The sequence below is a fragment of the Heliangelus exortis genome, chromosome 1 (assembly GCF_036169615.1).
Source record: "Heliangelus exortis chromosome 1, bHelExo1.hap1, whole genome shotgun sequence".
In the NCBI taxonomy this organism is placed as follows: Eukaryota; Metazoa; Chordata; class Aves; order Apodiformes; family Trochilidae; genus Heliangelus; species Heliangelus exortis.
In genome coordinates, this window is record NC_092422.1 from 183,245,056 (window position 1) to 183,269,123 (window position 24,068).

Genomic DNA, 24,068 nt, shown 5'->3' on the forward strand with positions numbered 1-24,068 from the left:
TGTGGTGCAATATAATTTCTGATTTATTGCAATCAGCAATTTATTGATATTACTGTGAAAGTTTTGCACTTTCTGTGGTATCTATGCCTTTTACTGCTTATAGGTTATTCTGGGTGGAGTTGTGGGAAAACTGGCCATTTATTTTCATGTACTGTTTTGCTCTGTGTCTGCTTGTGATGCACAAACCTGTGTGCCCATTTGGGTATACCTATTCAATGTGTGTTTTATAAATCTCCTCAAAGACCTTCATCTCAACATTATGACACAATTACTTCTCTTCTGGTTGCTCACATTTAAGTTAACTTCACACAATTCATTGTGTTACTGAAGTGCTGCAAAAATTGACCCTCAAAACTGTTATTTTTCTATTCCAAGCAAAAATTTAGGGTGTATGATTGCCAAGTCAGATCTTGTGTTGAATCAAACTGCAATTAAATTGAGGAAGGACTTGGTTACTCTCATGTCAGTGTGATCTTTCCTGGAGATTACACAGAGCAGACAGATGTGTTGATATTAATATTGCTGTGTGCAGTTTCTTGTAAGGATCAACACACACTAATCTGGAGGGAAAAATTGCTTTCATGACACTTTTGCTTAGAGATTCAGATGCAGTGCAATTTACTGCCTTATGTGGGAACTGGTGTCCTCTAAAATAACACCATAGGCCTGTGGGACACAATGCACTGTTCTGTAGGGGTAACTGAACTGATTTGATTAACAGAAATTACATGGCCAAGCTAGCATGATGCTTTGCCTGGAGTAATTAGTCCTGCTGAGAATGACTGAATTGTATTTCTGGCTCAGAGCCATTCACATTGTTTTTGAATGCCCCTGCTTCAGGTGGTACATACATCAGCATTCATAGTATGTGCAAATATATTGCTAAAACATTTTTCTTGTGTCCCTGGTGGCGTTAGCAGTAATACTGCCAGATTTTTGCTGAAATTGTTTGGGCTAAAATATGCTATGTCTTCCTGTAGTTGGAATATAATCTCCATATTCTTCAGTTTCATCTTGCTCCTTTGAGTTGAGTAGGTTTTTGTTTTATTTTGTTTTTCCTGAGGCTCTGTTCCCATAAGATGGAAGATTTTGGAGAAATTTGTTCTGCAAAGTTTTATTTGTAGTATTCCAGACCAAAAAGTACATATATATATATATATATATATTTATTTATATATTTATATATTTATATATTTATATATATGTGTGTGTGTGTATACATATGCATGAATATGTGCATGAATATATATATGACATACCAGACATCCATGTTTCTCATGAGTAGTAATGGTCAATCTGTGACAGTCAGATACTTGCACAATAATTATTTTTTATTTTTAATGTTATTATTTTGATAGAATCATTCAGCTTTCATTCAGACAACAGGGGCAATTGAAGTTGTTACTTTATACATCAATAAATAAAAAACAAATTTGTAATGCTTCGATTTACTACATTTAGAAAGATTCTGGTTTTGTTTGTTGCTCTCTTTTCAAAGAAAGGAGTGCCATGAAAGCTGTGGATAGTGCTAAAAAATCATATTTTGGCTACCAAAATGATCTTGGTATTTTGTTGGTATTGTCCCTGGCTTCATATTTGCCAAAGTCACTAACTATTTATTGTAAATTAACATACTATTTACTAATTGTAAATTAACAAGCTATCTTTACTACAAGAAAGCTGGGGAGGGTCTTTTCAGAAGGGTGTGTAGTGGTAGGATAAGGGGTAATGGTTTTAAGCTGGAATGGGGTACATTTAGGCCAGACATTAGGAAGAAATTCTTCATTGTGTGGGTGGTGAGACACAGCAAGGAGGTGGCCAGGGAGGTTGTGGATGCCCCATCCCTGGAAGTGTTCAAGGCCAGGCTGGATAGGACTTTGAGCAACCTGGTCTAATGGGAGGTGTCCCTGCCCATGGCAGGGGGGTTGGAACTCAGTGATCTTTAATGGCCCTTCCAACCCAAACCATTCTTTGATTCTGCTGAGTTATGTTATTTAATGAATTATGTTGTACAATAAAATATTTTGTGATGAGTGTAGAAGCTGATCCTTGTGCTATTCTGTACTTCCTGTTATCACTGACTGACTTGTTTCTCTGTTTCAGTTATGCATAAATTAATCTTGTTCTAGGCCATCGCATTTTGTTTTACTCCATCTTTACCTTTTAAGCAGAGTTAAGGAGCTTCTGTGGATATTAATTTCTTTCTTGTTGGCTTTTTAAATAAATAAAGTAAATCTGAATAATAAGTAACAAGTTCATTAATTTGACCTATTCACTTTAAGATACTGAATTAATGTGCATGTAACACAATTACTTGGAAAACTTAATGGAGTTTTTCATTAGTGAAAGGCTAATACTCTAAGACCTCTTTATCCTCTTTGAACAAGGCAGACAGAACACACAGATTTTACCTGTGTTTTGCTGTGATTATGATTACCAGCTTGGAAACCTTAGGTTAGACAAAGCATTTCTGTAAATAGTTGGCACGACTTAATCTTTGACATTCACACCTTTTTTAACCCTTTGCACTAAATAGTATAAAACTAAGTATTACAGGCAGAGGAGAGAAAAGACTGTTTGAATGGATACAAGAAAAGAATATCCTGTTGGAGTTTTGTTTTTCAACATCAAGCCCAATTATTAGGCCTTGAGTTTTCATCTCCTCAAGATTTTAAAAGCTTGGTTTCTGTTAACATAACCTTATTGTAGTTTCATTGCTGTTTTACTGCTTTCCAAAGTCATAACTATTCTGTTATCTTCAGATTTAATTTTCTTCATGCATACAATTCTAGAAAATTAATCCAGGTATAGTTATAACAATGGGTTTTGTTGATATCTAGTTTAATCTAAATGATCATAACTGTGTTTCAGATTTGCCATATTGAGTGAATGATGAAATTATTCTTTCATGTTAGCATTTAGCTGATTTTTCATTGTGATACTCTTTAGGTGTAACTACTCAACAAATTCAGTTTTGCTGTATTCTTAAGCATTCGGCGATTTTACTCTCAAGTATGTAGATATTGTCAGAAGGCTGTATTTCAAATATTTAAAAATTAATTTAGAAATTAATTTAGCAACCTGCTTTCTATCTTGAGCTGTTAACCAGTTCCTGAGAGGTATGCTGTTGATGTCCCATTAGCAAGGCTGTGACAGAAATTAATTACAGTGTGTTCAAATTGCTGTGCTCTAGCACATGTAGTATATGTAACCATTTTTATCTTGATTCCAACCCCATTAAGGACTGTTTTCTGTCTTCTGCTCTTTCATGCTTGGAATTGCAGATCATAGAATCATAGAATCATAGAATCCTAGGGGTTGGAAGGGACCTCGAAAGATCATCTAGTCCAACCCCCCCTGCCAGAGCAGGGCCCCCTAGAGTACATCGCCTAGGAACGTGTCCAGGCGGGTTTTGAATGTCTCCAGTGAAGGAGACTCCACAACCCCCCTGGGCAGCCTGTTCCAGGGCTCTGTCACCCTTACAGTAAAAAAATTCTTTCTGATATTCAACTTGAACCTCCTATGCTCCAATTTACACCCATTACCCCTTGTCCTATCACTGGTCACCATAGAGAAAAGCCTAGCTCCATCTCCCTGACACTCACCCCTTACATATTTGAAAACACTGATGAGGTCACCCCTCAGTCTCCTTTTCTCCAAACTAAAGAGACCCAGCTCCCTCAGCCTTTCCTCATAAGGGAGATGTTCCACTCCCTTAATCATCTTAGTAGCTCTGCGCTGGACTCTTTCAAGCACTTCCCTGTCCTTCTTGAACTGAGGGGCCCAGAACTGGACACAATACTCCAGGTGCGGCCTCACCAATGCAGAATAGAGGGGGAGGAGAACCTCTCTTGACCTACTAACCACACCCTTTCTAATGCACCCCAGGATGCCCACATATATCACTACTTACATTTCTGGAAAGCTTTGCTCTTTCAACCTCCTTGTCATCTGTTACTCCAAATCAGATGATTACTATTTCACTATTAATATGTTATGTTTATTAGTGTCACAATCTAATGTGTAGACATTTTGGTAGTAGGCCAGTATTACACTGACCTGGGCTTCAGCAGGTACAGAGTAAAATGTGAGATTTTGCTTGCTGTCAAGGAGAAGACTCCAGTGGAGAAAAAAATGCTAGTGAACAAGAACTAAGGAAGGGGAGGGGGGATGTAATGAGCTGCCAAAAAGTGCTTTCTGCTAGGAGAAGAATTATTGCCAGGACAGCAGGGTAGCTGCACCGGTCATGCAGCTGATAAGTTAATATGCATTTCAACTCTCTTGGGTACTGTCATACACATGAGGCATGGATAGTGTTTCCTTGGGTAGCATATTCAGTTTTATGTCTGAAATTCACCATATTTCTTACTTTTTAATGCCCTTGTCTGTGGTATTTTCCATCTACTTCGGTAATGTATCAGCTGCTTTGTGGGTTTGAGAGCTAGAGACTATATATGGGGTTTGTAGCTCCACCTGCATACGGCTGAAACAGAGAGCCTTGAGAATTCTGAAAGAGGAACTGACTGGAAATTAAGAACAGGAGTTGTGGAAGAGGGAAGTTTTGAAATAAAGTCTTGGTAAATTACACTATCCTATCTTTTCTTATTAATGAGCTTAAATGTAAAGGGTAGGTCTCATAAGGTGGGTTTTCTCCACTTTTTGTTTGTTTGTTTTGCAGTTAATGAATTTAACTGTGACTTTAAAATCGAAAACTATACTTGTGTTCTGTTTCTCTAATTACAAATTTCCCCTTTTGTTCTCTTTTCAAAGTATCCTTATGGAGCAGAGAGGAATTATACCAAACCTGTTCCTGTTTTGGTATTAACGAATACTTGTTCCCACCAGAGAGATTGTATCCCAGTGGTGAGGGTGTTTGGACTGTGCTTTTAGTTTACCCCTTGACAATTTAAAGTGTTTGAAGTGCAAGTATTTTTGTGTTTATTAGGTAGTGTGTGTCATGAGAGCAGAGATATGAAAGGATTTGGGAGAAACAGTAAAAGAAAATCTTGCAGTTGTAAATGCCTGTGTTTACCCAAATACAGGGCAAAGGCAATTCAGACACTTGATTTTTTTTAAAATATATATATTTTATTTTGTAATTACTTTGAAAGAGTTATGATTGTGTAATTAAAACAGATGTTACAGCATCTTTGACTTTTGAGACAAAGTATTCTGTCACTGGGTAGTCACCCTCTTAATTGAACAACTTAATTGAAAATAGAAGTGGAAGCTATGTGTTTCTATTTCCAGGTGACATACAAAAACTGCTAAAATCCAAAGATATCTGCAAGTTATATCTGCCTTCAAACCTAGTATTTTTGTTCAGTGACTTTCAAATTCTGTATTAGTTGAAAAAAATGTGCACACCAAGGATGAAAAAGTAGTTTAAAAAGAATATACTTCTGACTGAGAGAGAATGGAAGAGCTAGAGATTAGCTGGGAATCTCGGAAAAATAATTTTGCATCCTGTAAATTAGGAATATGTCGTACAGAGTAAGAACAGTTGGCAAGAGCCTGAAAAGAATTTGTAGTGTCTTTTATATGTAATGCAGAAAAGGAAAAAAGTCTCTACCCAGGTATCTGTATGTTCATGAGGAGGAAGGCAAGTTGGATTACATAATTTAAAATAATAAGTCAATGCTTATAATATATACTTATTATAATATGCTTATAATATTGGCAAGCCAGAGAAATGTCACCTGTAATTTGACTGGTGGTGTACTCTCACCATATTTCATAAGGTTTAAGAGTTCAAGCACCTAGGACTCAGGGTACCCATTATAAACAAACAACTCAGTGATGCTAAAAAGTATTAGGGAAAATTTCAGTTCTGTAGAGTTTGACACCATTTAAAGCTAGAATGATGTATCTGAAAGAGTGCAGATCTACTTGTCTGCTCTACTCTGTGTGGAGGTTCTACAAGGAAATGGCAATTTTATGTTTCAGTCAGGTCTGTGTACACACTGGCTGAAGCCTTGGAAGGAGTTGGTATTTATAGCTTTCTCTATTCTCCTCTTCCTTTCCTGAGCATTTATGTACTTGAAAATTCAATAATAAGCTGCAGGCTAGTTCTCCCAGAAGCAGGGTAATGGTGTCTAAGGTGATCAGACTCGGTGGTTTGAGTTCAATAAATAATCACTTCCCTTTGGGAAGGTGTGGATAAATGTCACGTGTTTTTTGTAGGGGTGTTGGCTGAAGGTAGCTGGAACAATGTGTATTTTCTTTTGTTTATCTATGGGCAATGGTGAAATCAGTTGTTCAGTGGTCAAGGAAATAATATTGAGAAGCAATACCTAATATTGATCTTTTTCTTTCTGCTGATACCAAAGCATGCAGTAGTGCTTAACCTAGTTGTAATGAATAAGGACACATTTAGTTCAGAAATAACACTTCAGTATTGTGTAAATGTTTGAGAAAACAGGTATGTTTTTTTCTTTTTGAGCAATCAGATAAAGAAATAGATTGAGAGAATAGAAATGGATGAAATGGACAGGTAAATTATGATCACCAAGAAAAGAAGTGAGCATTTGATTAGAATTCCCACTGGAAGATCAAGTAATGGTAGTAGCAAATCATGTGAAAAATTTCATTGAGGGTAACAGAGTGAGAAGTTACATTAAAAGTATCTGTAAATGCACAGATGAGAGAGTCAGCTTGCAAAAATTCAGGAGGTGTTACCTTTTACTTCCCACTAAATGTAAAAATTGAAATTAAAAAATGGAAGCAATGCCATCTAAACATGTTTCTGAGATGCGTGGAAGAATTATGTTGGGAGCACAGACTATTTGTCCTCTATAGCCAGTGGTAAAATATCACCAATTTTTGACATGGGAGTTATCCACAGCAGAAACATTATTCTCTATTCTCTTATAATAAATAAAGTTATTAGATGTGGAGGTCATTTGTTGCCAGAGTGGCAAGTTGTGATGAATAGGGCAAACTGAGGATAGAACCACTGTTTAATGTTTCATTTTTGAAAGACTTAATTTTCCAGTGCAGTGGATCTGCCTAGCAGTTGGACAAACATATTTAGACAAACTTGAAAGCTGAAAGGTTACCAAGAAGACTGTATTAGATTCTAAACTATTGGCTTTTTGGCAATCAAGAAAGAGGGTAGTCCCAGCTAAAGTCCTGTTCTAATGTCATGGCAAAGCAAAGACAGTAAGTGGAAAACAATGTATGAACACAACTGAATGTAGTGCAGGTGTGGAGTATGGAAGTGAAAAATATTGCAGAAAAATTAATGACAGACATGAACGAGAAAGACATCTATGATGGAATAATCTTTTTAATATACAGGTTTCCAGATTGTTCATGGAAACTTAGAACAGAAGGATTTTTAAGTAAATACTTTTGCTTTATTTTTGGAGGTGTGGTAATCTGTTCTATCATAAAGTGAGGGTACCTTGTAAGTCAGGTCTGTAGAGCTGAATTGATGATAACCAATTACATTTTAATGGAAAACGTGTTGTCAAACATTTGTGTGTTTTGATTACTTAGTTGATTAAAGAAACTGTAGATTCATTAGATTTATTTTATGTGCATAATCCACAGTTTAGATTATTAAAGTCTCCTTTAAGATATTGTTCCCCTAAGTATTTAAATAAGCCATCTCTTCACCTTACAGTTGCTCTATATTCTTGGTAGAAATTTTGTTACTGAGGGAGCTGGATAAAAGGAACATGTAATTAAGGCAGTGGTAGGGTTCTACAAGTATACACCTCAGATTAAGGCAAACAACTGTGAATGGGTTGAGCACCTTGAATGTGCATATAACATGCTTTAAAAATAAATAAATAAAAGAGAACGAGCTGAAATCTGAACGATTTATTTACAAATAAAAAAAAATTGGTACTTTTATAGATCATTGGAATTGAGCTGCATCCATGATAGGATTTCTTTACCAATGCTCTTTCTGTCCTAACATTGATGCAGCTATATCAGGCATATCTAGACTTCTTCATTTGCTGCAGGGATTTGTGCTGTGCAGATAAAAACATAGTTTTGTGGGTTTCTGTGAATAAATGCAACTATACATGTCACAGTAGGAGATTAAATGGGCTCTTTTTCTTGAAGATTAAACTGTAGAGGTGCATTCATGGGGAGAAAATAAAGGGTCGCAGAAGGGCTCTTTGATTAGCAGAGAAAGAAATGACAAGAGCTAAGGACTGGAAAATGAGGCCTGGCAAATTCACAAGTGTAAAATAATTGAAAAATGAGATTGTGTACACAATGTTGTCCTAATTCCTCAAATAAATACTGATTGTTGAAATCTTTAACATAATCGATTTTATCCTGTTCATTTCTAAATAAAGTGTGAGCTGGTTCAGGTTAAAAAAAATCTAACCAAATAGTTAAAAAAAGAAGACTGAAGTCTAATCTTTGTTCCTGGATAAGAGACAGTATTCCTGTAAATGTCATTTCTTCCTTGCCTTAAAAATCAATAAAGGTGTTGCTGTACGTAGTATGAAGTATTGAGTAGCATAGAGTAAGATTTAATTCTTGCACATTGGAAACAGCTTTAAAAAATAGACTGTTTTCCACAGGAGTATTTTTTCTTCTTTGTCTCTAGATTCATGCATGTAATTTTCCATTACTTGTTTCTTCAATAATTTTATGGACTTGGTGATGGTTTGAAAAGCAAAGTAGTCCAGAATTTCAATTTGTTTACCATTGAGGTCCAACCCTCACTTGGTCACAGGCATCGAATCTTATTACTGGTTTTGTTATCTTAAAGGTAGGCCCTTTTCAGCTGGAGAACAGCATGGTTTCATATGTTTTTCCATGCAATTTCAGGGAAAGATATGATCTAACCTCATTAAAAAAAAAAGAACATCCTATTATTTTGAGAACATGCTGTTTCTATGGCAGATTGTCTACAATTACAAAGATCTACCCCTCAGATTTTAGCTGACCTAACTCGCAATAGAAACATGAGAGTTTTGACTGAAACAGAATTGGGGCATAACAAAGTCTCGGTGACTGAATCAAAAGTCTCACACTTTAATTCCATTTTATTTAAGTAGTTTCTGTAATCTGCACTGTAAGCTGTACAACCGAGGCAAGAATAGTCAGAAGCTTTTGAATCCATTAGTATTTTCAAAGATGTCTGAATCTTGTCTTCATGTGCACTTTTTGGTGCTTTATCTATTGATGAGTTCTGTAGCTGCATTTTATATTTATGGGCACAATCTCATATGGTCAGAATTATTAAACTGAAATGTTTGTTCCTGTTTTAACATAGAAAATGAAGTGATTCACTCAGTTTGGAAATTTCTTGTGATTTGATGTTTGCTTGGTAACTGTTCAGATGATGAATTTATAATTCAAGTAATACTCTTGTTTTTATTACATGCAAATATACTCCTAGAAAGTCTGTTGTATCTCAAAAAATGTCTCATGAAATACCATACTTACTGACTGCAGTAGGAACATGTACAGAATAAATTTTATCATTTTAGCTGTATTGTACTACATATATGTGCAGATGTGTGGTATTTTGGCAAAACATGCAGAAAGAATTTTCCATGAGAGTTCTTTTTGGGTTAGATATTTAGTCTGTGGAAGCCACTGTTGGTATTGAGCCATATAACTTTGTTAAAAACTTACATTTGCCCACAAATCTTTTTCACATTTTTTGTTTTGTCCTTCTAATTCATTGATAGATCTCACTTGCTATTAGAGCTGTTAGCAGGAGTAATAAATCTTTCTCATTGCTGTTAAGGTGTTTTACAACAACAGTGCTCACGTTCACCTTTTGTTTTGTGATGTAATATGCTTTGCAAATTGTGTTTCTTTCACATTTTCTTTTTCCTTATACATGTTTTCGGCACAATAGTAAATGCAACCTAGTGCACAAAGTATCACTGATAATTGTAATAATTTACTAATATGAGAAGCTGTCTTTTTTTTATGCTTCTCGCTTATTTGTGACAGGAATTTGTAAAAAATATCTTGAAATAGGTTGTCATCAGTTATTGTGCTCTACATCCCCTTCCCCTTCCCCCCTCTAGTTGTGTTTAAATTGAGTTTAATTTGAAGTAAAGCCTCAACAGATTGTGAGAGATTCTTGTACAGTTGAAAGTAAAGCTGTACTAATATTGCTGTTAATGACAGTCTGACATAGCCAGAGTGACAGATTTTACAACAATAATGTTGTTTCTGCAGTGGCACTGATTTGTTTATTAGATATGGTATGAAGTGGCAAGATAGGGTAGGAAGTTAGAGATCATAGCAGGAACCAGAAGTATATTTCAAAAAACCCAGCTTGGAAAGGAAACAGGGGTTTGCTGCGTGCCAAGAGCTTTGTGCCATCAGCCTGCCCGCCTGCTGCGGAGAATCAGGAATCAGAATGAGGGTATAGAAATGCTTATATTCAAAGGATATAATGAACTCAAACTATAAAAAATAAATTACATTCTAGTGATTCCACGTTCTGTACGTGCCACAGGACATTAACTGTAATTCTTCTGTTTTTTCATTTCAACTGAGTTTCTTTTCATTGTCTGAGAATTTTGTTGTAAAACAGAAAAACAACTGATATAGAAATCTATGAAGTAAAAACACAGGAAGATATTTCTTCTCTTCTGGCTCAATTTATAATAATCACTGAAGTGTAATTTTAGCGAAGATCATAAAAATGCCTAATGATATTTCTCCTTCAGTTTAATACTCTACAAAAATAATAAAATTGAGGCAAAGAAGCTCTAATTGAAAACATACTGCATAATGAAACACACGTAAATCATCGGGGTACAGTGAAGTTACCTGACTAATGCTGATTTGAGGGGAGGTACAGTAACATTTTTAAAAACTTGTCATGGGGAACAGGTATCTAGTCACATTTTCATTTCTGGTTTGTTTGTGGAATGCATGTGCTCTATATGTGCTTTGCACTTGGTAAAATGTATAGTTTGTCTCTCGGAAAGAGGTAATAAGATGCACGCTCTTGGTTTGTCTGTTATTCTGTGTATAATTTGTTAAATTAAAAACCTTTCCTGGAGTTGCTGTTCACACCGTTCTTTCCTTTCCTCCCAGCAATTTTGGCAAAACCGTGTATCACAGCTGATGATTCAAAGATAAATTCTTCTTGTATTTTTGTTTATTATAATTTAAGCAATAAGACCAGTGCTTTTTTCCATGGCAGATGCATGTTTCCCTCCACCTTTCTGTGGTCCCTATGGCCACGGCCTCCCCACAGCAATTCCTGCCCCCTCCTGCCCTTTTCCTCTTGACCTATACTCTCCACCTACTTCACGTCTTTCTTCTTTAGCAGTCATTGGGTATGAATCAATTTTGATTTTCCTGTTAGTTAGTTATTATGTCAGTTTATTTATTTTTTTCATACACCACCCCAGCAAAGCAAAATCCAAATGCAGTGTTTAATTTTTCTTCTTGAATTGCATTGAATTGAAGGTAATTACAGAGTCATATTCTTCTCTGCTGTTGGTGTAAGACAAATAAATTCAGTGATATTGCAGCAGAATATGTGAAGTGGGAACAGAATTTGGCTGTTTCAAAGCTGGAAGGTTTTACGACAGAAGCCACTTGTCTTGAGCTGTATGTTTGAGGTATTTTGTTTTTGAACAGTGGGGGAACAGTTTATTTTTTAATACTACATTGAAACTTTCTAATGAATGCTGTATTCTCTCCTTTTGAATGTACATGATTGTTGAACTACTCTGCACATTGCAGTATGATATATGTAACAGTTAACAGCAGGAAAATTCCTCTTGTGCTCAGGTATATGCATATAAATCTATACATATATACAGCTTGTTGAATGTATTGTTTCATTTTAAAATAATAATTAAAAAAAAAAAAAAAAAAAGGAATATAAAGGTGATGGTGAGGAAGAGAAGGCATTTAAGTAGATGTGTGGTGGTACATAGTGCCTGTCTGTCCAGCTCAGAGATCCTCTTCCCAACCCCCCCCCATATAAATGGAAGAGAGATGCTAATGTTGAACTCCACTTTTAGTGTGTATGGATGCATAATAAGATATAACAAGTACGTGTGTGTATTCATGTAACAATGAAGGAAGAGGGGTGTATTGATCTGATATGTGTCTGGGTACATACATTTTTAATCTAATATATTTAGAAATCACTGAAGTGATAACCAGTCCCCAGGCACAGTGATTCCCAGGCCCCCGAAGTAAACATGTAGCAGTGCCTTGTAATCCGTAAAAATTGTTGCCAACTTGAAACTAGGTAAATGGGATGTATTTAAGCTTCTCTTTCACTGGTTTGTGACATACTAGTGCTTAAGGAGTGCTTTTTGAATATTCGAATAGATACTGGCGCTGTACTCAGCTTTTTTGTACTTTTAGTGTGGCCTAACCTCATTTTACAATGTAAATTTGTATAGAAATGCATTTGAAGTGAAGAACAACATAGTCAGGTACCAGCTAGTACTTAAGGGACAGAGAACATGTGGAAACTGGTGGTGATTGCTAGTGTTTCTGAGATGTATTTGGTGCAATTAGTATTTTTAGAGTCCTGTAGAATTCTGCTTGCCTTAGGCTGAGTGGTGTGAAATGTAATTGAACTAATGACTCACTGTGGTGAGATAATTTTTAAGAATGTAGTGGGCTTCTTATTGTACAATACTATGGCATGAATTTGCCCTTTTTTCTCTCCAGTGATACTGCATTTTTTTGCATTCTGTTTAATCTGTCTGTCAAGCACCCACGGCACATCTTCATACCCCTCCTAAAATCCTCTTCTGTATCTGTGAGCTATACAGTGTTCCTTTACTTGTTACTCTGTATTTTGTCTTGTTTGTGTTAAATGTGTAGTCTTAGTGGTACAGGTCATACATGATTTTGTTTTGTAATGACTCCTGCATATATATATATATAGGATTGCACATATTCTTATTTATATTACTCCTTGCTCTCTGTAGAATTTTTTTCTGCAAAGCTCAAGGTGTACTCCACCATTGTATAGGTATTTTTTGCCTTTATTTAATGATAGGTAAGGAATAGTAAATGTAAAAATGAATTTTCTCATATTCATAAAGACAATGACAGTGATCAACATAGCCTTTAAAACCTGACTTGATCTCTAATTCCTAGGCTGCGTTTTCTCTTTGTTATGAGATACTGCTTAATTGAATCTGACTTTCTAATGAGAGAGATTTTAACACTAAACATGTAGTTCTTGAGGACTTGTTTGATTCTGAAAAGTAAAGTCGTGTTGTCAAGAAACCTTTAGAGTCTGAAAGCTTTTCTTAAATGCATATTTCAGATAAGGGGAATGATATAAGCTTATGCCTGTGTTGTGGTAATTATTATTTCTTTTTTTTCTTTTTTTTTCTTTTGAAATAGATTAATAGTATTTTTAATTGATTGAAGAATGTTTTATTGGAATATAAGTAATCTGATAAATCATATTGTGTCATTAACCCTAGAAATGACACTTTCTCTTCTTTCTAGTGTTCAGAATACAGAGGATAGCTAGGCAGAGGAAGGAATAAGTGTTACAGAAAAAAAAAATAGTTCCTGCTTGGGTTTTTTGGGCACATGTCTTTTCAGAAGAGCTTATTCCTAAAAAAAAAATGGTTTTTTAAGTGATAAATTTGGAGCATATGAGATTTTAAAAAAATCCCAAAAGCTGCTTGCTTGAAACTACTGAGTTTATTCTTCTTCCTCCAGTGCAGTCCCTCAAATAAGATGAAGGATTTCAGTTCTTGCAAGAAACTAGGGATAGCTTGGGCAAAACTAACAAGGGGGTATAAATGAATGCAGGTGTCATTGGGCTAGCTTTTAGAAAAAAAAAATTGAAATTATGTTTTAATATGTTACACGGTAATTTTAGATAATAAATTATAAATTAGATAATAAAACATAGAGGTAGAATTTGGAGGATTAAAAGTGGCTGGTGTCTGGCATACTGACCTGTAGTATTATTTTTTTGAGTCTTATGTTCTGCTAAGTAAAGGTATGAGCATAAGTACACCAAGGTACATCTCAGGTACTGCTGTTTTTGTTTTGTTTTGTAAGCACAAAATAATTTTTGGCAATACATATGTGAGTGATAATTTGATAATCTAATGGAAAATAACTATTTTCCTCTCTTGAAACCACTCCTTTTTAGATTCAGCTTCAGAAAAATGCTTTAGAAATCCTCATGTTTTAATGTAATGCTTTAGTCAATCTAGCTCTCCTGTTCAGAGATACTCTTTTTTAAATAGAAGCCAATGCTTATTGAGAATTAGCCTTCTAATGATACTAGTAGCTAGTGACACACTGAGCAGTTTATATAACAAGACAAGTGAAATCATGCTAATTGATTTTGCAGTTTTGTGTTTTCCCCTCCCCTCCATAACTGGTAAATAAGTCAGTGAAAATAGCCACTGTTCATTGAAATGATGAATTTTTTAAGCAAACTTTTTTGAGGATTAATATCTTAATTCTTGCTTATGGTTAATAATTACTTCTTAAGGCCCTTTATTCTTCTTTGCAGGTAAAAGATAAAATAGGGAAAGAGGATATAGGATGATGGTGTACCACGGCTGTCCAGGAAGTAGAGTACCCAGCAGTACTGGTGATTGGTTTGTGACAAAGCAATTGCGTGGCCAGGAACTGAACATCATGGAAGCAGAAGTGAGGTCAAAACAAGAGTTACTGAGGGCAAGAAAATGATCTGCTTCAGGTGTGGCACTTAACAGCCATATCTATCTATGTAAACAGATGGTGTGAATGAAGAATCTCTGTGTAAAAGGTCTCATGGTCACACTAGAGGTCTGGCTAACACTTTGGTGTGAAAATGTGAGCCTTTGCACAGGAATGGCTTTGTTGGCTAGTTGTCTTCTAGTGTAAAGGACAATAACTTTCTTGGGTTTTACCTTCATTTAGCTTGTCTTTCTCCCTTACCCTCTCACCCCTCCAGTGTGGTTATTTAAAGTTATGCATTTTTTCTGTAGAAACTGTGGATCTGAGTTTGTTTGTGCAAGACTTTTTACTTCTCTTAAAAGTACCGACATTTTTTTGACCAACATTAATTTTTCTTCCATCAACATTAACTAGTTCTGAACCTTTAATTAAAGGACATCACATAAAATGACTTTGTTTACCCATGATAATGGTATTTTCATGCAGAAGAAATTAAAAAACAAGTGGCTATCTACATATGAAGCCAAAATGTGTCTGAGTTGTAGCTGTGTAGCATTCAGAATATCCCTGATCAATTCTGCCAATGAATTAAATTGAAAAATACGGTATCATGCAAAATGTTGGATTTGTGTTCTAGAAAAGTATTCCCGGGTGAATTTTCTTTGTTTAAAATTTTTTCAGTATTTACAGAGAAAGTGAGCCATACAAATATTTTTAAAAGTTTGCACTTCTTTAAGGCTATTTATTTTCTAAAAAAGAGGACTTGAATATTTTTGACAAATATACACATGGTGTTATGCTAACAAACAGCCATGCAACATAGATCTTACATAATGAAGAAATTGAATATACAAGACCTACTCTATTTAACATATATATTGAAAATTTACAGTCTCACCAGTAGCTAAAAAAAGTTTTTCATATTTGGCAGTATTTTTCTACAATTTGTTCGTATGTTCCACTTGATGTGTTTTGGTGAATACTGAAATCTAGTCAGTGACAACCTGAGGTACTAAACATTTCTGCCTTACTTCGTTGTCTTCAAAGGTAATCTTTTTGTTCCTTTTAGGCTCTATCCATGAATTGTGTATTACAGCGTTATTTGGCATGGGATCTGCTTCCACTATTGAAACCACTCTTTTTTTCATCTTACTTTTCAGAACCTTCTGAAACTTTTGCCTCGTGAATGCATAAAGTAGAGGGTGAAATATAGTTGTTCCATATGCCATTACTAGAAAACATAATCGCAACTTTACCAGAAGGTCACTTGGGCCCAAACATAGGATGGTGGTGTTTAAAACAGAGATGGGTGTCCAGCAGAGAAGGAATGTTGAGATAATCAAGAGGGACATTCTGAAGACTCTCTTTTGTCGCTCTCGTCGCTCCCGGTGCCTTTTTACAGCTCTGCGCAGGGCGATTATCACAGACACAGAAGTCCTGACACCAAAGACAACGTTTTTTCCTCCGCTGCTCTGGGTCATGTCCGTCGTCTCATGAGTGGTCAAAGAAATAGTTTTTTTCTTTCTAGCTTTTTTCTTTTGCCCCGTTGTAAATCTTGTACCAATCCGAATATTGAGAGCTTGGAGTATTTTGGTGTAGGTAATTAGCATTACGATAACAGTGAAGAAAAAGATTGGAATCTGAACAAGAAGGTGGTAGTACATTCCTAGCTCAGTGTGGTATTCGTTTGTACTCACGCACAGAAGTGTCTTATTTTCCCAAGTACTTGCGCTTCGAAGGCTGAAAAAGTTGACTTCAATGAAAGGGATCAGGAAGGAAAACAGTGAAATGATCCATATTGATGTCATTAGTATCACAGCCCTTCCCATGGTCAAAATTCGATTGGCGGGCTTTACGGAGATGTCGTATCGGTCCAGAGTGATAGCAAAGACATTAATTGCAGTTGAAACGCTTGCAAAAGAGACACAAGCCTCGTGGAAGCAGCAGATGAGAGCAGTGTTACTCTCCAGTGAAAGCAGAAGGATAACTATAGTTAGAGGAATACATCCCACACAGATTATTACATCGAGTACATGAAGGTTCATTGTAATTATGTTACTGACAGAATTGATTAAGTTGGATTTCATACAGTAAAGTACCAGCACGGTGAGGTTGCTGCCAAGTCCCAAAACAATTTCTAGCATCAAAAATCCAGTGAGAGAAACTTGAAAGCTTAATGGATATGACAGTGGTTGGTACATGTTGGTGTCGAGGTCATCAATGGCATCTCGAACTGTAATGTTAGATTCAGACTGCATGTTGACTTCCAGAATGGGGGAGAAACACATCCTTTTGTTGCAGTTGTTTTTTCTCCTGAAAGATGAAATAAAATATGGAACTATTTTATTTCTTTTATGACACTATTTGTAGATAAATGCTGGGGAAGAAGGGGAGAGGAATAGTATCTATTCTTATGAAACTCTTCATTTACCCTGTGTTTAGAGCTTTAGTTGGCAGGGACTCAAAAGCCTGGGGATCTAAAATGAGGTCTTTCCTTTTTAAAGGAAAGCAGGATTTGTTATAAAAAAAAAAAAAAGATAAGAAAAGAAAAGAAAAGCTTCCACTTAGGGAGACAGGCCTTTATTTATAGTGATGTGTTTTTTACAAAGGGCCCATTTGTTGAATAAACTATACTTGTGCAGTGCCTTTGTATTGTGCTAAGTGTCATTTTAGAAAAATGTTGTCAAGTATTAACAAATTAGTACTCAAGATCATTTTAAAAGGGCTCTTGTGGAAAAAGAAAGTGATAGGAACATGGAGCACTGTTGCTTATGTATCGTAAAAAAGAACCTTTACAGTATTTAGCAATTTAGGATCCTCCTGAAGTTTTTGCAATACTTTCACAGGCTGAAATTTGAAGTTTTGTAAATCGGCTTGAAGACTTCTGTTCACTTGTATCTTGTGTGCATCTGTGTGTATGAAACTTACCACTAGAACAATTTTATATAAGTACATATAATTTCAAATGCAAAACTAATGTGGCCTTGAGGAATGGAATTTATTATAAAACTACTACCTTTCCTTTTTTCTTATTTGAATATTAAATGTCTTCAAGAAAGCTGTGTCCAAATGGGATGGAAGAATGTTTAATTTTTTTCCAGAACACAATAAAGGGAATAGTTTTAGAAAATAATAATTGAACAGAAAATTGTATCTTTTAGGGGTTTGTGTTTGGTCTTGTTTTTTGTTTTTGTTTTTGTTTTTAATACAAGCTATTTAAATCCATCTTATTTTATATACATAGTATGTTTGAGGAAAAAAGTGAGGTTCAAAAAAGTAGCATTTATTGCATCTAGGAGATTTCTTTATTTTACGGCTCATCTGCTTTGCTTTATACATGCTGATAGACTGTAAAAGTAGCATCTGCATGTAATACCTGATGTTTGTATTGTTTATATTTTCATCCAGCCCTTGAGTTTGTAACAAAACAAAGAAATAGAAGAAAGGTTATTCAATTTCTTGTTATGATACTTTTAGGCATCTTGCTACATCTTTTAGGCAGACCCAAATTTAAGAGGGGACATACTTGGCATAAAAATAAATCTAAATGTGGACCTTCGTGCCATTCTGAGTACATTAAAAATGGGTAGCACTAAGGTGAACAAAAATGAGCTCTTTTTAAATGAAAGGATGAATTAGGCACTTTTGGAATACAATATGCAAATGGATTTCATCTGCAGTTCTGAAAAGCCTGAATTGCACAATACTATTAATTGCAAATTGTATGACGAAAATTCTTCGTATGCTTCAACAGTTATTTCACATGTGCCTCATGAATACAAAAGATGTAAATTAGAATGTATTAGTCTCAGGTGTGAAATGAAACAGGAAATAGTTCAAAAGCTTTGTTTAATTTCTAATTTAGACAACCACTCTTAGGTTTATATTAACCCTCAGGAATACAATTTCCTCTGTACTCTGTCCTGCGTGAATGGATTTCAAGAAACTATTCCAAATACATTACTGGGTAAATGGAATTCTTTCATATTAGCAAAAACCAGGAGGAAATCAAAAGCAGACCTGCTAAAACAAATGATGATTTTAACTAACATTATGCCAACTGAAGGCTTGTGAAATCAGAAAACTTAAGGTCTTTTAAGTCTTAGGAATAGATTAAACACCTTGTTGCAATGATTAGGTTTCAGCTAAATAAAAACAGAAATGTCAAGGCAGGGAGCTAATTTACCCAGTGCATTTCCTTTCTGGACAGTGCCTGTTCCCTTGCAAACTCTGAGCAGAGGTGGGGTGCATGCAACTGCTGACCTACCTGGTCTCTGTGCCTCAAGGGCCTTTCAGATCATTGCAGCAGCTTGTCATAAATTGATACATGGTCTCACTGATAGATATTTGACATGCACTGTAACCTGGAAACCAAGTGGTAGCTGGGCTCTTATTTCATTTCTTGCAGGTTTGTTTTTTTTTCCCCTCTTTTTTTGTTCCAGCACTTCAGCAGCAAAAAATTCTGATTAAACATGGGGGCTTCTTAATTGCCTGAGATACAGACCAGTGCATATTCTGTGTGTCTGTTCTGAGTTTCAAGCCAGCAATAACAGATAAACCTTCTTTTAAGTGATGTTAATTTCTTTCCCCTGTTGCATTTTGTAGCAGCCTGTTTTTATTCTCCAGGTTTAAAAAAAAATAATTTCTGATCTCTGTGTTCAGAGTGTATGCAGGCATCCTTTAGTTTATGGTTGCGTATTTCTTTCTGTAATATTCCTGCTCATTACTTTTGAATGATGGCTTAGTCAAGGAAGTTGCTATGCATTATAAAATCCAGTTCATGTGCTTTGAGTAACCATTAGTTACCTAATTTGCTTTATTTTCATTTAAGGAGAATACATAACATCATAAAATTGAGGGAAAAATATCCATTAGTCATTATGGCAAATAAGTTATTTAATGAGTAGTATAGAAAAAGCTTGGTTAAACCTTTATTCAGCTTGCTGGCGAAGTATGCATATTCTCCTTTTGGGAATTCATGTTTCATTGTTTCTTCGTGCATCAGTAGTTTCCACAATTCTGGTTTTAATAAATTATAAATCCCTCTTTAAGAAATGCTCACCATTTTAAGAATCAATCATTGCACTCTTCTTTTAATGAAAATCTGAGCAGATGTGTTAGTCTTCCATGTATATTGTTGAAGTGTCGTGCACGTAAATGGTATTACAAATGTGTTCCATGTTTTGTTTCTAATTCCTTTATGTCTTAAGAATACACTTTAGTGATGCATCCTGCTGCTTGTAGGTCATACAGCTAGAAAGATACCCGGTCAACTGCGTTCTTCATATTGTCAGTTGTAAAACTGAATTAGTTGCTGCATGTCCTTGTGAAGGGGAGGGAAAAAAAAGGTTAAAAGTAGGTCTTATAATTTCAAAATAGACTAATGCAAGAATGTATTTTCTAATATCACTTATTTAATGAATAAATTTATCTTTAAGATTGGACCTTATAGATTACATAGAAAACCAGTTAGTGTGTTTAATGTTTACAAATAAAATCATGTCATTCTTTTGTCAACTTACATGAATTTAGTTTTTTTGATCAAGTTTCCTGTTCCCCAAATAGTGCAGGATACAGAAAATCCCGGCTAGAAGAAATAACTGTTGGATCTAGAGTGTCAGTGACTAGAGCTATTAGTAAAAATACAGTTTTATAGCTCGTGTGAGCAGATAGTTTATACATGCAACTCTCGTAGTAAGAAATTGAGCAGAGTCCATAAGCTTTGTAGAAAATATATTTTTGTTTAATTTGCACACTGTTATAATTTCCTTTCTTGAAGTAAATGTTTAGCAAATCTTTGCCTTTAGTAAATGGCTTGAATGTACATGATGATGAAAGAAATGTTTTTTTTAAAAAAGCAAGAAAAAAGGATTTCTTGAGCAGCCAGAGATTAGTCATATTAGCCAACCTTCATAAAGCAGCAAGTATAGCCTAATTACAGACTGTCTGATTCTTCAAAGAGTAAATGAATAAATCTGTAACATATTTTACCGGCAATACTTGGAAATACTGCTGAAGGAGGAAAAAATATTCCCAGTTGCATTATGTGGTTTTTTTCCCCCCCAGTACTGTATTAGATTAAACTGTACTGTCTTCATGTTTTACAAACAAAACAGGTTCTTAATATTCTATGAGACTTCCATACAAAATAACATTTTTCTACCGTTGTGTTTTTAATAGGAAGGGGGAAATAGCATTTAATGTTTTCTTGTCTCAAATATAACAAGATACTAGCACTTGAATTAAGTTGAATCTGAACTCTTCCCTTTTCTTTTCCCTTTTTTTTTTTTTGTTTTTTGTTAAATGTTGCTTATTCTGCATACCATAATAAGGAACAGATCTTACCTCCACTAAAGATATGATAAATTCTCGATGCAGGTGAAGCAGTTCCAGGTTGGAGGGATTCATTTTGTTCACTTGTTAGCAGAGTAGAAGGGAAAGAGGGTAATAAGCATATCTTCAAAAAATGACCTTAATGAAAATTTGTGCCTGTACTGTGCCATTGTTTCAGCATATTGCTAATGTATACAACTGCTTTAGTTCAGCTTTACAGGCTGCTGCAGTCTCCCACTCTTCCTACTGTAGAATCAATAAGCATCTGAAAATAGATAATGAAAGTAATTTAACATACTGAAGGCTTCTTGTCTCCGGAGACACCACTGAGATTCAAGCTCTCTGGAAAAGAAAAGCAGAGCTGCTGAGACGAAAGCTTGCGATGGGCAGCGCTTGCAGAATGACAGCCTACCTTGTCTCTTCTCCTCACTGCAGAGAGATGCAGTGCATTCACTAATTTTGATTGGTCAGTGATGTTGGGCTTAAATTGTGCTTCATATAAGGGATTGATTCCTCCCCCCTCCAATTTATATAAGGAATCTTTAATAAAAGGACTAAATTTACAAATGATTTATGAATTCTAGAATACATTAAGGGTTTGCCAGTTTTATTTTTACCTTTTCACTCTTTACTTTGTATACACTGGAAACCACATGACACTGGAAAAAAAAAAAGAAAGGATTAAACGTCTATTACTTAAAAAGCTTCCAATGATCTATATTTGATTTTGCCTGCTTTCCATTTGTAATTTGTTTTGTTTTGTTTGGTCCTAAGAACGTCTCTGAAATAAAACTGATTCTTTGAGCCCTGCTGAATTTCACCTGGTATGTTATTTGCAAGGGAACATTTGGTTTGGTCTTGAATAAATTATTATTCAGAACAGGTTGGTGCCTGCATGAATATAAGGAAGATTTCTATTAGGATTCATAGATACGATTCAGACCCTTAAAAGGGATTGATAATTCAGTTTAATTCATGAATCGGAAAAAAATGGGTTTTAAGATCCATCACTGTGTACAATGTATGTACAGTAGTGTAGGTTGTTAATTTTGTTGAAATTCTGACTTTCAAAAAAAATCTTGTATGTTCCACATGAATTTTACTACAGACTTTCCAGGTTTTTGTAAGTATGTCTTGCATGATATTCTTGACCTTCAGTTTGTAAGGGGGGGGGAATATCTTAATTTTCACTTTGTTGTTTTGTAACTTATTTCTGAATCTGTTCTATCAGTATGAACAATACTCACAGCCACACAATGAAGAGTAAGAGAAGTGTAGCACAATATCTGTTTTAATTGGTACCAGTGCTAAAATAAACCTTGGAAATAAATGCAGTGTACAACCCAAAATAATATTTTCTAAAAAGCGATATGCTGAAGCAAGTTATTTAAGAATATCTAAGTATAAAAAGTTCTGATTATAGTTTTTCATCTCAAACAAGGGGGGTGGGGTTGGGGGGGCGGGCATCTGGGACTTATTCTGTTTGTGTTTATTGTGGGTTTTTTTCCTTGATTGTAAAGATTTTTATTTTAAATTTTTTAAAGCTTGGTAAAGTACTAAATATTTAAGCATGCCTTATATAAGCAGCTATGGCAGTTAGATGGCAGTTTTGGTCAAATTTTGGTGGAATCCTCTGTTTTGAAGTTGTAAATGCAATTTAAAAATGCAGTTCTGTCACTCAGAAGTCTGCATTTCTTCTCTTTTTCTCTCAGCCAGCCATCCAATATTTGCGTAACAGTGTATTTAATTTATTTTTTTAAAAGGCTACATGTCTATCTACTGTGCTTCCTATTCCGTAACATTTTAGTTTCAGAAAATACCCAAGTAAAGATTGCAGGAGCTTTGAGCAAAAATCAGTATGTACCACCTGGGTATGCTGAGTATCAACTGATTGATCTCTGTCAGATGTCTCTGTATCATCTGCCTCTCAAGAACTTGAAACCAGTGGAATCGGCACAGTTCTTAAGGGTGATGAGATGAAGAGGATTCCTGAAATGAAAGCATAAATACCAACATATTAAAGAGATTTACTTCTTTGCTTTTTGTATAACTTAGGATAAGCAGGGAAGCCTCTCTAAATTTAAACAGGTGAATCTTTATCTCCTGTTCTAATACTTCAGAGTGTCTGAACAAAGGTGGAGACCTTGGTGAGCTGTGTCGTTTGAAGGAAAAAGGTGCATAGAGAAAGATTGTAGCAAGAATTTGGGTATAGCCTGGATATGTGGTTCAAATGCAGGCAAAGGGGTCATGAAAGATTTCCTGTATTATAGGAGACACTAACGGCAAAAGTTTTATCTGCAGAAAGGGTTTGAGAGGATTGATAAGGAACTGAGTTGTGAACATACCAAGATTAAGTTCTCTGTAGAGAAAAGCAGAAGAAGCAGTACCATATGGAGGCAATCAGGAGTAGGTGGATGGATAGACATGCTTACAAGCCATTGCTGTGCAGATGCTACTTTAGATGGTGTGAACAGATGACATCATCCTCAAAGGGTAGATAGAGAAGAGTGGGCAAAAAGAGCCATGTGCAAACAGTCAGATAAATGTGTTGTTCTTATACCTGTTTCTGTATCAATACAGAATGGAAGACAAAGAATTTGTATTTTGGGCTTTGTGGGAGTGAGAAGTGGGGCCGAAGGGTCATGAGAGGGTAGAAATATCAGGGAACAGCAGGGTCTTAGACCAGGAGATTGGTGATGAAGGGCTTTGAGACTGAGAATGACAACACAAGGGGAAAGTGAGACCCAGAATGTGACAGAGAACAGAATTGTGAAGGGTTAAAGCTGCTGGGTCTGGTGTGGGGGTAAAATAAATGCAGTGAGGCAAGAATCTAAAAGCAGAGTAAAGCTGAAGGAGACAGGGGCAGGTGTACATAAAGAGATGTTGGGTACACAGGGGTAGAGAGAAACTGCAATTGCCATAGATTACACCCCTTTGGTACATTTTAATTGAATTTAGGAGTTGTAACTGTTGTAGTATATTTTTTTCTGTTTTGTTGAGACCAGGAAGTTCAAAAGTTTGGAAGTTGTAGTGTATTTCTTCATCTTCTTCCATCTTTTATCTAATGACTTAAATTCTACACACAGGACGTAACATCCTAGCATCAACTGTTACTGCAT

General features: G+C 35.5%; 2 protein-coding genes across 2 annotated transcripts in view; one reads left to right on the forward strand and one right to left on the reverse strand.

The window, feature by feature from the left end:
• COG5 (component of oligomeric golgi complex 5) overlaps positions 1 to 24,068 on the forward strand; it is a 167,404-nt gene that overhangs the window by 13,534 nt on the left and 129,802 nt on the right. The window lies entirely within an intron of this gene.
• Positions 15,328 to 21,362, reverse strand: GPR22 (G protein-coupled receptor 22). The gene is made up of 3 exons (XM_071733926.1): positions 20,962 to 21,362; positions 18,884 to 19,939; positions 15,328 to 16,929 (listed from the first exon to the last, which is right to left on the reverse strand). The coding sequence occupies exon 3, from the start codon at positions 16,902 to 16,904 to the stop codon at positions 15,606 to 15,608; it is 1,299 nt and encodes a 432-aa protein (XP_071590027.1). The 5' UTR covers positions 16,905 to 16,929; positions 18,884 to 19,939; positions 20,962 to 21,362; the 3' UTR covers positions 15,328 to 15,605.

What these genes read in the sequence shown, in the direction of transcription:
- GPR22 (XM_071733926.1), bottom strand. Translation starts at nt 16,904, where the DNA reads ATGTGTTTCTCCCCCATTCTGGAAGTCAACATGCAGTCTGAATCTAAC.